The sequence below is a fragment of the Corapipo altera genome, unplaced genomic scaffold (genome assembly GCF_003945725.1).
Source record: "Corapipo altera isolate COAL_440 unplaced genomic scaffold, ASM394572v1 104, whole genome shotgun sequence".
Taxonomy (NCBI): Eukaryota; Metazoa; Chordata; class Aves; order Passeriformes; family Pipridae; genus Corapipo; species Corapipo altera.
This window is the reverse complement of record NW_020884920.1, coordinates 5,008,022-5,019,398: the sequence shown is the minus strand read 5'-3', so window position 1 is coordinate 5,019,398 and position 11,377 is coordinate 5,008,022. Positions and strand designations below refer to the sequence as shown.

The 11,377-nt window shown below is 61.5% G+C and overlaps 1 protein-coding gene across 2 annotated transcripts in view; it reads right to left on the bottom strand.

Annotated features, from left to right (window-relative positions):
* Positions 1 to 141: 141 nt before the first annotated feature.
* Positions 142 to 11,377, bottom strand: part of RAI1 (retinoic acid induced 1) — a 73,467-nt gene continuing 62,231 nt past the window's right edge. For both annotated transcript variants that reach the window (XM_027656635.1, XM_027656634.1), the window contains 4 exons: positions 4,035 to 9,642; positions 2,677 to 2,770; positions 2,329 to 2,378; positions 142 to 1,971 (listed from right to left, as the gene is read on the bottom strand). In XM_027656635.1, the coding sequence (XP_027512436.1) occupies positions 1,957 to 1,971; positions 2,329 to 2,378; positions 2,677 to 2,770; positions 4,035 to 9,626 (5,751 nt within the window). In that variant the 5' untranslated portion in view covers positions 9,627 to 9,642 and the 3' untranslated portion in view covers positions 142 to 1,956. The remainder of the gene's footprint in view (positions 1,972 to 2,328; positions 2,379 to 2,676; positions 2,771 to 4,034; positions 9,643 to 11,377) is intronic.

The following is an 11,377-nucleotide window of genomic DNA, read 5'->3' as shown; positions in this document are numbered from 1 at the left end:
GGTGCTGCCCCCTCCACCCTCCATAACCCCCCCCATCAGTGGGACCCTCGGGGATGAAGGACCAGCCAGGGGCTGGCACAGCCTGGGGGGGACCCCACCAACCCCCCAGAGATAAAGAGAGGCCACGAGCAGGGCGCCACGTACTTCCAAAACAATCGTTGTATCTTTATTGACGCTCTGAATGCAATGACCTGTTTTTTACTCTTAAGGAAAATAAACATCTTTTAGAAACAGCTTGTTACACACAATCTTCAGTGTGAAGCAATATACTAATAAGAACACTAGTCTTAACATTTACAGTCTTCATATATATTATATATATGTATATGTATACATATATATACACTATATAATGAGGCAATATATAATACACACGGTTTACCATTTTACAGTCATATGTACAAGATGTCACTAAAAATAGCCAGATTTCAGGCAACACTGCCAAGGACACCGGGATTTTTATTTTTTTTTATCTTTAAATTAATTATTTTTTATTATTATTTCTCCCTTTTTTTTTTTTTTATTTTTCTCACCTCCTTTTTTGTGTTTTTCGCTCCTGTGTCCGAGGCAGCTGCTGAAACGACAGACATTGTGTGGCCAGCAAACCTTGGGGTGAGAGATGAGTGGGATGGAGGGAACACGAGAGGTGGTGGGGACACGAGGCGCTGGCTCTGCGGGGGACACAGATGGGGCCAGCATTGTGCTCCCCTTTGTAGGATGCTCTGGAGTTGAGGGGTGGCTGGTGGCTGTTTTTAAGATGGGATTTGGGGTGGGTTTGCCCTGGGTTGGTTATTTGCTGCCTGTGTCAGTGTGCGGGTGACAAAAGGCTGGGGGCGTGCAGCCTGGGGACAAGGGCAGGGGGTCACCCCAGTACTGGGCAGCCCCCCAGATCCACCGAGGCAGCCAGGAAGGGAAGCAAAAGCCAAGGGAGCCGAGCAAACCCAGGGCAGTGAGGGGTGAGCCAGGGCCATGTGGAGGGAGGAGGCAAATGCCTCCTCCTCCTCCTCCTCCGGTTCAGAACCCAGAGCCATGGGATTTGCACCCAGATCCTGGGGTTTGCACCCAAAGCTGTGGGGTTCAGCACCCAGAGCCGTGGGGTTTGTACCCAAAGTCATGGGGTTCAGCACTAGCACGGGGAGCAAAGCCCCCCGCATGAGGAACCGCAGAGGGGTGCTGGCGAGGCCAAGCAGAGGCAGGAGGGTGGGCTTTGGGGGTCCTCACAAGCAGGACCAGGTGTCCCCAGCCCAGCAGTGCCAGCACCCCATGGAGTGTGAGGGTGGTGGGTGCAATGAGTCAGGGTTTGGGGTTCAGGAGCGGGGCTGGGCCAGCCTGGTGGGTGTCCCACTGGCCTGGCCAAGCACCCCTTGCCCCCCCGGCACCCTGAGTGTGGGTGGGGGCAGACAGGAGATGGAAGAACAAAATGGAAAAAGCAGAGTGGTGTTTCAAACAGCAGGCCGTTGTTTGTCTTGGTTTTTTTTTCCTCATTTTTCTCTTTTTTCTACTTTTTTTTGGTCTTTTTTTTTTTTTTGTCTTTTTTTTAATCCTTTTCTCCGCTGAACTATATACAAACACCGTGAGGTTTGCTGAAGGCAACATCTCAGATCAGATCAGTGTGATATGGAGAGCCGGGACCCACGGGGAGTCCGGCGGCCCCACAGTAAGACAACGTCGTCGGGACCCCCCCCTTATACGCGGACCACCCCCCGCCCCCCTGTGCAGCCATCGCGGGTGGGGGATCCCGATCCGTCCCCCGTGTATCCAGACCAGGTTTTACCGGAGGCCCGGCGTGGGAGAAAACCCGGCGCTGGCTCCGCCCGCGCGGAGCGGGCTCGGGGGTTCCGGGGCGCTCACGGGCAGCGGGGGGTCCCCGGTACGGCCCGGCCCGGCCCCGCTCCGCTCCGGCCGCTGCCTCCTCCGCCGGTCCCTCGCTGGCGGCGGGGCGGGTGCCCGCGGGCGCTACACCGGCTGCCTCTGCAGGGAGAAGGAGGGTGTCAGCCCGGGGGTCCCAATGGAGGCGGGGGGATAGCCCTGGGTTGTCCCCATCAGCACTCCCCACCAATAACCGGGCACCCATCTGGGACGCGGTGCTTAGAGCAGGGATTCAACCATCACCCACCACCTCAGCGGTGCTCAGAGAAGGGGGGTGAGACCCCCACCCCAGACCCAGCACCCATTCACTGGCCACCCCCCCAGTATCCCCAGGGATGTGATGGCCCCCGCAATGCCCATGCGGGGCTGAGTGCCCAGGATAGGTGGCCCCAGGAATTTGGGGTCGGAAGGCAGGTCCTCCTGTCCCAGGGAGCTGTGGAGCTTTGCCTCTGGGCTTACCTTATGTTTGGGACATCTCAGAGAGAAGCTTTCCTCGGTTAATAAGCAACCTGAGAGGAGAGAAGGATGTGTCAGGGGAGACCTCGCACTGCAAGAGAGCTGTCTCTGGGCAGGGGGACACAGTGGCCCCCTGGTCCACAGCCACCCACTGCCTCCTAGACCAGCTACAGCGTTTGTATGAGGGGCTCATCTGAGGCCAGATAAAGACATGCCAGTGCTGCTGGTGCAGTGGGCATCACCATCCCACCAGGTGGGGAGCCACAGGCTCACCCTGACCTTGAAGCAACAGGCCCCATGTCCAGAGGGTGCCCAGGGACCCCGTGCCCCTGTCCCCACAGCTGGGCTCACCTGTGTCGACGGCACACGCGTAGTGGTAGGTGTGGGGACACCCCTTCTGGCAGCAGCCCACAGTGGCTCCCACTTGCTGGCAGCTCGAGCACTTCTGTGAACGCACCCGGGAATTCGGAGCAGGGAAGAAGAGATGTGGAGAGACAGAGAAACTCCATCAGAGCCCAGAACAGGAGCGGAGAACCCCAACGGCCCCAGCAGTGAGGGCAAGGCGGGTTTCCCCTCTCCTCTCCAGGCCCTTGTTGCTTATTCCAGGCAATATCCTTCCTCCTGTGCCAGCACACCATGGACCACACTGTACCTCTCAGTTGGCTGTCTGCAGCCATGCACAAGGTTTCTACCTGCCATACCCCTCCCGTGGATGGCACTGAGCCTGCAGCCATGCTCCATGGGGCAGGGGTGCGGAGGAGAAGGGACATGACCTGGGCTGTGCCATGGCTTGGTGGCAGAGGTGGTAGAGGACCACAGTGGTCCCCATCTCCTGCCCCGTGCCCAATGGGTGCTGCAGGGATGGGAGTACCTGGACCGTGGTGAGGGCAGCAACCTCCAGAGAGCCATGACATGAGCACTCAGGCTTAGGAGTACAGCCAATCCCAAACCTGGCACTGAGGGACTTGCTAGAGACCCTCTGCTCAGCCTCTGCTGGGGGGTTGTCCCCTCTCTCTCCCCAGCACAAAAAGCCCATGAATGGTTTGGAAGGGACCTTAATGCTCATCTAGTTCCAAGTCCCTGTCATAGGCAGGGACACCTTCCACTAGATCAGGTTGCTCCAAGCCCTGTCCAACCTGGCCTTGAACACTTCCATGGATGGGGTACACACAACTTCTCATCCCCCTTTGGTGGTCCCCATCAGTGACCTCGCTATGTTGCTTGTTCCATGTGCCCATGCTCCAGTGGGTCTGGGAGAGGGGCAGGGCAGGGTCATCCCATCCCTGCAGCTCCCCTTCCCCTGCTGCTCCCCTTCCCCTGCTGCTCATCACCACAGCACCAGGCCATGTTGAACCTACATTCATCTTCCATTCCTGCTGCATCTGTCCCACTCTGAGCCACCCCATTTGACGCATGGCCAGGGGATGTGACAGTCCAAGGGAGCCCAGCCACTCTCCCAAAACATAACCCCATAAATACATTTCTGCATCTAAAAGGGGGGGTTTAGGTGCTGTCAGAGATGCGGCAGCACAAATCTCACAGGGACACAGCATGGTTCATGGCACTGAGCACCTGCTCTGCTTCCAAGGCAAAACTATTAATTTTTCATCCCAACCAGAGGCACAGCCAGGGGAATGACATTGGCTGAAGGAGGCCAGCGGGAGATGCTGCCTCAGGATGTGGTGCCGGGCGTGCAGCCGAGCTCTTACCAGGTCGGCAGCCGCCTTGACAGCCTCCTGCAGCCCGTAGAGCTTCCCTGCCACCAGGAAAACCCCAGCGGTCCATACAGCACAGGCCTCGTGCAGCCAGTGCTCCTGCGTGTCGCCCGCCGGCTCCTGCGGCGGGGACTCCGCCTTGTGACATTCGTGCCGCCGGGGCTTTTCGGCCGCCTCCTCGCCCTCTGTCCTCTCGTCACAGCAGTAGCAGCTCTGCAGCCTACGGAACATGCCCCGTGGGCTGGAGCGCAGCGCACTCTGCTTGGCCGCCTCGGCAGCACCCTCCGGCCGTGCCACCTTCCCGCCGGCACCGCAGCTGCCCTCCATCCCGCGGGGTACCCGCTCGGCCACGGCGGGTGCGATGGTGTCCTCGCCCGGCCCCTCCACCCGCGCCTTCTCCTTCAGCCGTGACTTCTTCTTGGGCAGGCAGTCCTCGGGGTAGTAGGGCCCGCAGAGGTCCCCCAGGTCCTTGTAGTTGGCAGGGTTGCGGCAGAGGCAGCAGACCAGGCACGCGGCGCTCAGCGCCTTCGACACCACGGGCCCCATGTGCATGGTGGAGGAGGCGGGCAGGGCTGCCCGTGGGCGCGGCGCCGGCCCGGCTGGTCCCCGCTGCAGCCGTGCCTCGTCACCAGGTGAGTTGATGATGGTGCAGGTGGTGGTGAACTCCCCGCGCCGTTCCACGCGGACGTAGGGAGCGAAGGGGGGAGCCCGGCTGTCCGCCCGCAGCCGCTTGCAGGAGATGTACTTCAGCCGGATCTCAGGCTCGGCGGGATGCACCAGCGGGGCCTGCTGGGACTGCCGCCGCCGCTTCCCGCGGCTCTTGCACCGCGCCGGCACCGCCTTGGCCTTGCCGTGGCCCAGACGCTTCCGCTGCCGCTTGGAGTAGCCGTTGTAGTTGGAGTGGTTGGCCCGCGGCTTTGGCCCCCGCGCTGGCCCAGCAGCAGAGCGTCCCTCAGGGGGGCCATCGCTGCCCCCCACCTCCTTCTCCTCAGTCTTTGGTTTCTTCTCCCGCGGTGCCTCCTCCCCACCGCCTGGGTTGGCCACACGCTCCCGGGGCAGCAGTGGTGGTGCAGGGCCCAGCGGTGCCTTGGCCATGCCCAGCGCTGCCGCTTTGCCCTTGCGGTTCCTCTTCTTGGGCAGGAGCCCGAGGTTCTTGGCCCCCATGGTGGGGCTGGACTGGGCCCCCAGCGTCGGCCCACAGGCATCACCCTGGCAGCCTTCAGGAGAGAGCTTCTTCCCGCTGCCTGGCTTCCCCTTCGGTGATCGGCCGTTGGGGTTCCGGCACAGCGGCTCAGTCACTGGCATGGTGGGAACCTTCTGTGCTGCCACTGGCTTGTGCAGCCTCACGTCACCCACCGCTGCAGCCACCCCACTGTGCTTCACCACCCGCTCCCGGTCCGCCCCGGTTGGACTCAGGGAGGTGCCGTAGGCAGTCACTGTGGCCACTGCCGCCGTAGCCGATGGTTTGCAGGTGAACTTCTTCAGGTTGGGCGAGGTGATCTTCTGGACAATGGCCTCCAGCTTGAGGCCACGGCCCTTGCGGGGAGGCAGCACTTTGGTCTTGGTGGCCTCCTGGAAGGCTGCCCGGGAGGTGATCTTGATGCAGACATCAGGGGCCTCCTTTGGCAGGGGGGGCTTTGGGACGGCTTCACCAGAGCTCTTGGGAGGCAGCTTGGCTTTCACCTTCTTGGCCACTGGCATCTTCTTGAAGAGGCTGGGGGGGCCCTCTGGCTTCTCCTCCTTCACGCCGCCGCTGTTGCTCCGCAGGACGAGGTTCCTTTTCTTGGTGGGGATGGGGGAGATGAAGGTGGACTTCCTCTTCAGCGAGTGCAGTGGCCGCTCCGACATTTTGCTCCCCACGCCCGGCCCTGCTTTGGGCAGCTTCATCCGGGCACCCACTTTGCCCTCCTTGTGGGGGCTGCCTGGTGCTGCTAGCTTGAAGGCAGGTGGGAGGTGGTTGTTGGATATGAGCTTTTTGGGTGCCTTGCAGTTCTTCAGCCGGACATCGGCCGCCCGCTTGCCCCGCTGCCGCTTGGTGTAGAAAACCTCTTGTGTCTTCGTCCGGGAGCGCAGGATCATCGATCGCTGGTCCCTCTCCCCCGCCTCCACCGCATCCCCCTCCAGCGGTGTTGGCCCTGCCGCCTCCTCTGCTGCCACCAAGCCAGGCACCAGGAGAGTGGCATCGCTGGTGTTTTGGACCACCCTGGGGGCCAGCCGGCTGCTGCGTTTCCTGGCTTTGAAAGCCACCCGCTGCTTCACGCCGCAGCCGGGCTTCTTCCCCAGCTTCTCCTGGTGCGTGGGAGCCTTCAGCCCCTCCAGCGGGGCCGGGGCACGGGGCTCGGCGAGGGCGGTGAAGGAGCGGGTGCACATGCGCGCCGGGAGACCCTCAGCTGGAAACCGGGGCGTTTGGCTCTGGGCGCTCTTGCTCGGTACCTCCGTCTGTCCATCTGGCCCCAGGCAGGCACTGGCCACGCCGCCGGCCGCTGGCAGCTCATCAAATGGGGTCAGCACGGCGCTGCCGGGGTTGTCCCCCTCCGGCAGCCGGCAGTGCACCCTCTTGTTGCGGAGACTCTTGCCCCGTGAGACAGGCTCCATCTTCCCGAGCACATTTTCGGGTGTGAGTTGCTGCTTCACTGTGACTGATGAGGCAGATTCGGCATCAGCAGCCTCCAGATGGGATGTTTCCCCTCCACCGCTCTCCTCCTCGGACTGGATGTTGGGAAGGGAGGACTTGAACCAGCTCTTCACCTTGGTCTCTGTGCCCACGGCAGGGCCCAGCAGGATGACAGACTGGCCGGAGAGGCGCGGGGTGGGAGCTGAACCCTCCTTCTCCACCGTGCTGACGGTCTCCTCAGCGGACACAGGCACCTCGCTGGAGGACAGCACAGCTGGCATCTCTGGGGGCTTGGGCGGCGAGGCGTCATATGTCACCGACTTCTGCTCTGAGCCAGCCAGCTCACAGAGCGAGGAGTACTCCTCTGCCTCCAGGTCTGACTCCTTCAGATCTGGTGAGGAGATGATGGGGATCTCACTGAAGTCCCCTGCTGAGCAGCAGTGCCGGGTGTCCTGCAGCCACCTCTCGCTGTCTGCCTTTGTTGCTTCATCATAGGTCAGTGCCTCCTCCTCCTCCTCCATCGTCTGCTCCCCAAAGTCCTGGGCCGGCTCACTCTTGGCCGGCTGCTCTCCGTCACACAGATCCAAGCCACAGGCGTTTTTTTTCTCCTTGCAGGAGCTCACCAATTTGCTGGGGAACAAGCCCTTGGGGAGGTCAGTGGCCTGAAGCTCCTTCCACCGCAGGCATGCCTCTCCCAGGCTCTCCTCTGGCCAGTCGAAGTGCTCCATGGCATTCTCAGACCCCACCGAGTTGGCGGTGGTGTTTGAGTAGCAGCTGTAGTCAGTGGCTCCTGCACTCGATGTCGCTGCTGGGATGCTGGGCTTGGAGTTGAAGGCCAGTGGGGCAGTGTCCTTCAGCACATCCTTGGTTTCGGTGGCTGTGAACTCCACCTGGGGACCCTCATACACCTCCTCGCCAAAGTCCTTCTCTGCGCTGGCCCCTGAAGCTTTGTCCAGCTTGAGGGGCTCGGTGAGTGTGCTGGAGTCACCCTGACTGGGCCAGGTGCCCTTCACCATGGAGTCCAGGCTGGGCCGGTGGTTCTCCAGCTGGAAGGGGGACTTGTTGGCCTCCTTGCTCAGCATGGGCAAGTTGGCCCAGGCTTTGTCTGCCTTCTCGCTGATGGCGTCCTGCAGGACGATGATCTCGGAAGCCAGCTCCTCCTGGGACAGGGCGCTGAGGAGCAGCCGGGGACAGTCCCGTTCGTTGGTCACATACTTGGTGAAGGTCTCCAGGGGTAGGGTGGCGTGGATGCTCTGGAAGGAGTCGTCCGATTTGGTGGACATGTCATCCGGGGAGGTCACGGAGCAGGTGGACACTGACTCGGGCTTTGCCTTGGAGTTGCTGTTGACACGGGCAGGGCTGCGATTCTGGTTGCAGTACAGGAAACTCCTCTCCAGCTGATCCTCCGACCCACTGAGATAGTCAGTGTCCTGTGTCTCGGCATGGACTGACTGGGGGGTGCTCAGTGGATCAGACAGGGGAGTCCCCACCTGCTCTGCTGAGTAGGTGCTGCTCTCAGGGCTGCAGTGCTGCCCCTTGAGCTGCTCGGGGGTCCTTGCTGGGGTCTTGATGCCCTTTTTCTGGGGCACGGCTGCTTTGGAGAGCAGCAGCTGCTGGACAGTGTTGGAGATGTTCTCCACCTGAGAGGTGAGTGCCGTCAGGCTCTGCAGGCTCAGGTCCGACAGCAGGTTTTCTGGTAGCTTCTCCTTCTGCAAGTTTTTACAGTTCCCGGATTGAGCGTCAGGGCTCGTCCCATCGGTGGGAGAAGGGTTCAGCAGCGGCATGAAATGGCTGTGGTCGGCAATGCCGGCCTGGAAGGCGCCGGTGCTCAGCGGCTGCTGGCTGTATTGGAAGTTCTCCAGGTTGGGCATCAGCGGGGAGGGAGTGGAGCTGTAGGATGGGGATCTGCCGACTGAGCGAGCTGGAGAGTGGCTGGCGCTGGGGCTGAAGGTCTGGTAGTACTGCTCGGGTGTCCGGACGGGCGGCGCGTCGCTCTGGCAGTAGGTCTGGCCTGACTGGTTGTAATGTTGGTACTTGGCCAGGTTTTGGTAGTGGAGGGACTCTGGGGTGTGATGCCGCCCCTGCAAGGGCTGTGGTGGCTGTGGGGGCTGTGGTGGCTGAGGGGGCTGCGGCGGCGGTGGCTGTGGGGGCTGCGGCGGCGGCTGTGGGGGCTGCTCGTAGCCAATGCGGTTGGGCTGGTAGCCGTGCAGGTTGGGCACACGGGGGCCAGGGGCCAGGCTGGCGGCGCTGCCCAGGGGCCGCTCCAGCGGCGGCTGCCCCGAGGGCGCCGTGCAGCTCTTGTAGGAGTGTGCCGGCTGGCTGCCCCCCGGCACCGAGGAGTAGGTGGAGGAGGCAGGGAAGGACTGTGAGTGCTGCCCAAAGTGAGGGCTCTGCGAAAAGGGCATGGGAGAGGAGACGTCATTGGGCAGCTTCTGCCGCTGCAGTTTGGGGTAGGGGAGCGCGGGCGGCTGCTGCTGCTGCTGCTGTGGCTGCTGCTGCTGCTGGAAGTGAGTCCGGAAGGGCAGTGAGGCGGCTGCCGGCTCGTGGTACGGCCGCCCCCCTGCCAACGCCGCCGTCTTCTTCATCAGGCTGTCCTCATACTTGGCCACGCCACCGGGCAGCGCCTGTGGCTGGCCACCCCACGCCTGCAGGCTCTCCTCCCCGGAATACCGGGCCGGATAAGGGCTGTTCTCCTGCACGGTGTAATTGGAAAAGGCCGGCCTGCCCTGCAGCTGCTGCCCCGCTAATTGCTTGTTTCCCCGGTGGTATTTCTCCACGGCGCTGTTCTCGTAGCCCGCGTATGGCAGCTGCTGCTGACTGTAGTACTCCTTTGCCACCAGCCTCTGCCGCTCGCAGTTCGGCCCTGCCTGACTTTGATGCCTGTAATTCTCCAGGCGTGATGTATCTTGTGAAGTCGGCTGGTAGCTCTGCTGGTTGCCATGGAAACCACACCTTTCTCGAAAGGACTGCATGGCGCGGGCTCGTTATCTGCGAAGAGAGAGAGGCAAGAATTCAAATGAAGCATTGCCACCATGGCAGGCCGGGGACCAAGAGGGCCATGTCTCCTGCGCCATGGGGGCATCATCGCCTCACCTCACCTTGCCTGCTGGGCACCACCCTGATGGGCATTGCCTCGCTGCCACCCTGGAATGCAGCACCTGATGCTGCATCACCTCACCTCACCTGTGTTGTCTGCCCTGCACTGCCCCACATCGCCTTGCATCGCTCTCCATCACACCTCACCTTGTGTTTCACCTCCCTGCATTGTGTTGCCTTGCATCACATCACCCTGTTGCACTGCCCTGATTCACCCTGTATTGCATCGCCTCACACTACCCTTGCATCGCATCACCTTCCATGTCATTGCCTTGTTTCATGTTGCCTTGCATTTCATCACCCTGAATTGCATTGCCCTGCATCACATTGCTTTGCATCCTCCTGCATCGCATCACCTTCCATTTCATCTCCCTGCATCATGTTGCCTTGCATTGCATCGCCCTGAATTGCACTGCCCTGCATCGCATCCTCCTGCATCACCTCACATCACCCTGCATCACATCGCCCTGCATTTCATCTCCCTGCATCACGGTGCCCTGCATTGCATGGGCTTGCATTGCACCCTGCACTGCATCCCACCCCATCGTCCTGCATCCCATCCCCGTGGGCTCTATCGCCCTGGATTGCCCTGGATCACAGCAGCTGGCTTTGTGTCACCTTCCATCGCTCTGCATCGCGCCGTGTCGCCCCACATCACATCGCTTGGTGCTGCATCCTCACCTTGCAGCGCCCTGCATCCTCCGCTATCCCATCTCCTTTCATCACCCCACTCTGCAGCATGGTGCCCACAGGCACGGGGGTGCTGGGTCCAGCTGCACCCTCCCTGCCAGCAGCAGGCCCAGCCACCTTTCTGCCCCTGCTACTGGGAGCTGCCCCATCCCTGCTGCCCAACCCTCCCTGCCTGCCCCATGTGGTACAGTGACCCCCCCCACATGCCATGTCGGGGTCCCCCAGCCTCATGCTCTGTGTTTCACACACCCACCAGCCCTCAGCTCTGCAAATCACTCCCCCTCTCCTTGCACACCCTCTCCAGGGACTCCTGGATCCTGCGAGCCCCTCTGCACACCCCGCTTATCACCATTCTTTTTAATTATTGGGCTAATTACTGGAAGCAGCAGCACGGAGGGCCAGAACCGCAGGCTCTGCTGCAAAAAAAGTCATTTCAACTTGCTGGCTCTGCCCATCTCTGCCGGCTGCTGCCTCCCACAGCCCCCCCTGCCCCAGTGAACCCCCTGCCCCGGCGCGATGCCATCTGGAAGCTGTCTGCTCCCACCGGCAGCCGTCATTTCCGAGCGCCTCACCACCGTCATCATTAGAGCTCCCTGTTTCCTCACTCTGCTTGTGCTGGGTGCAGGGACACACCTGGGTCACTGGTTTGATCTCTTGAGGCAGCTGAGTGGCTTGTGAGGGCTAATGAAGGGCTTGGTGAGGGGGGGATGCATCCTGCCCATACCCAGCACCAGTGGGTCCGGGGCGCTGGGGTGGACAGAGCCTGTTTTAGACATGGATTGAGATGTCGGAGCCCAGGTTAGGGCAGCCCCAAGGGCTTGCAGGTGCCCGGGGACATCCCTGGCGCTGCTCCCTTGGCACTGTGCTGCAGCAGTGACACCAGTGCTGTCCCCTCAGCCTCCATTAAGGCAATGAGTGTTATGAGGGGAGGGGATGA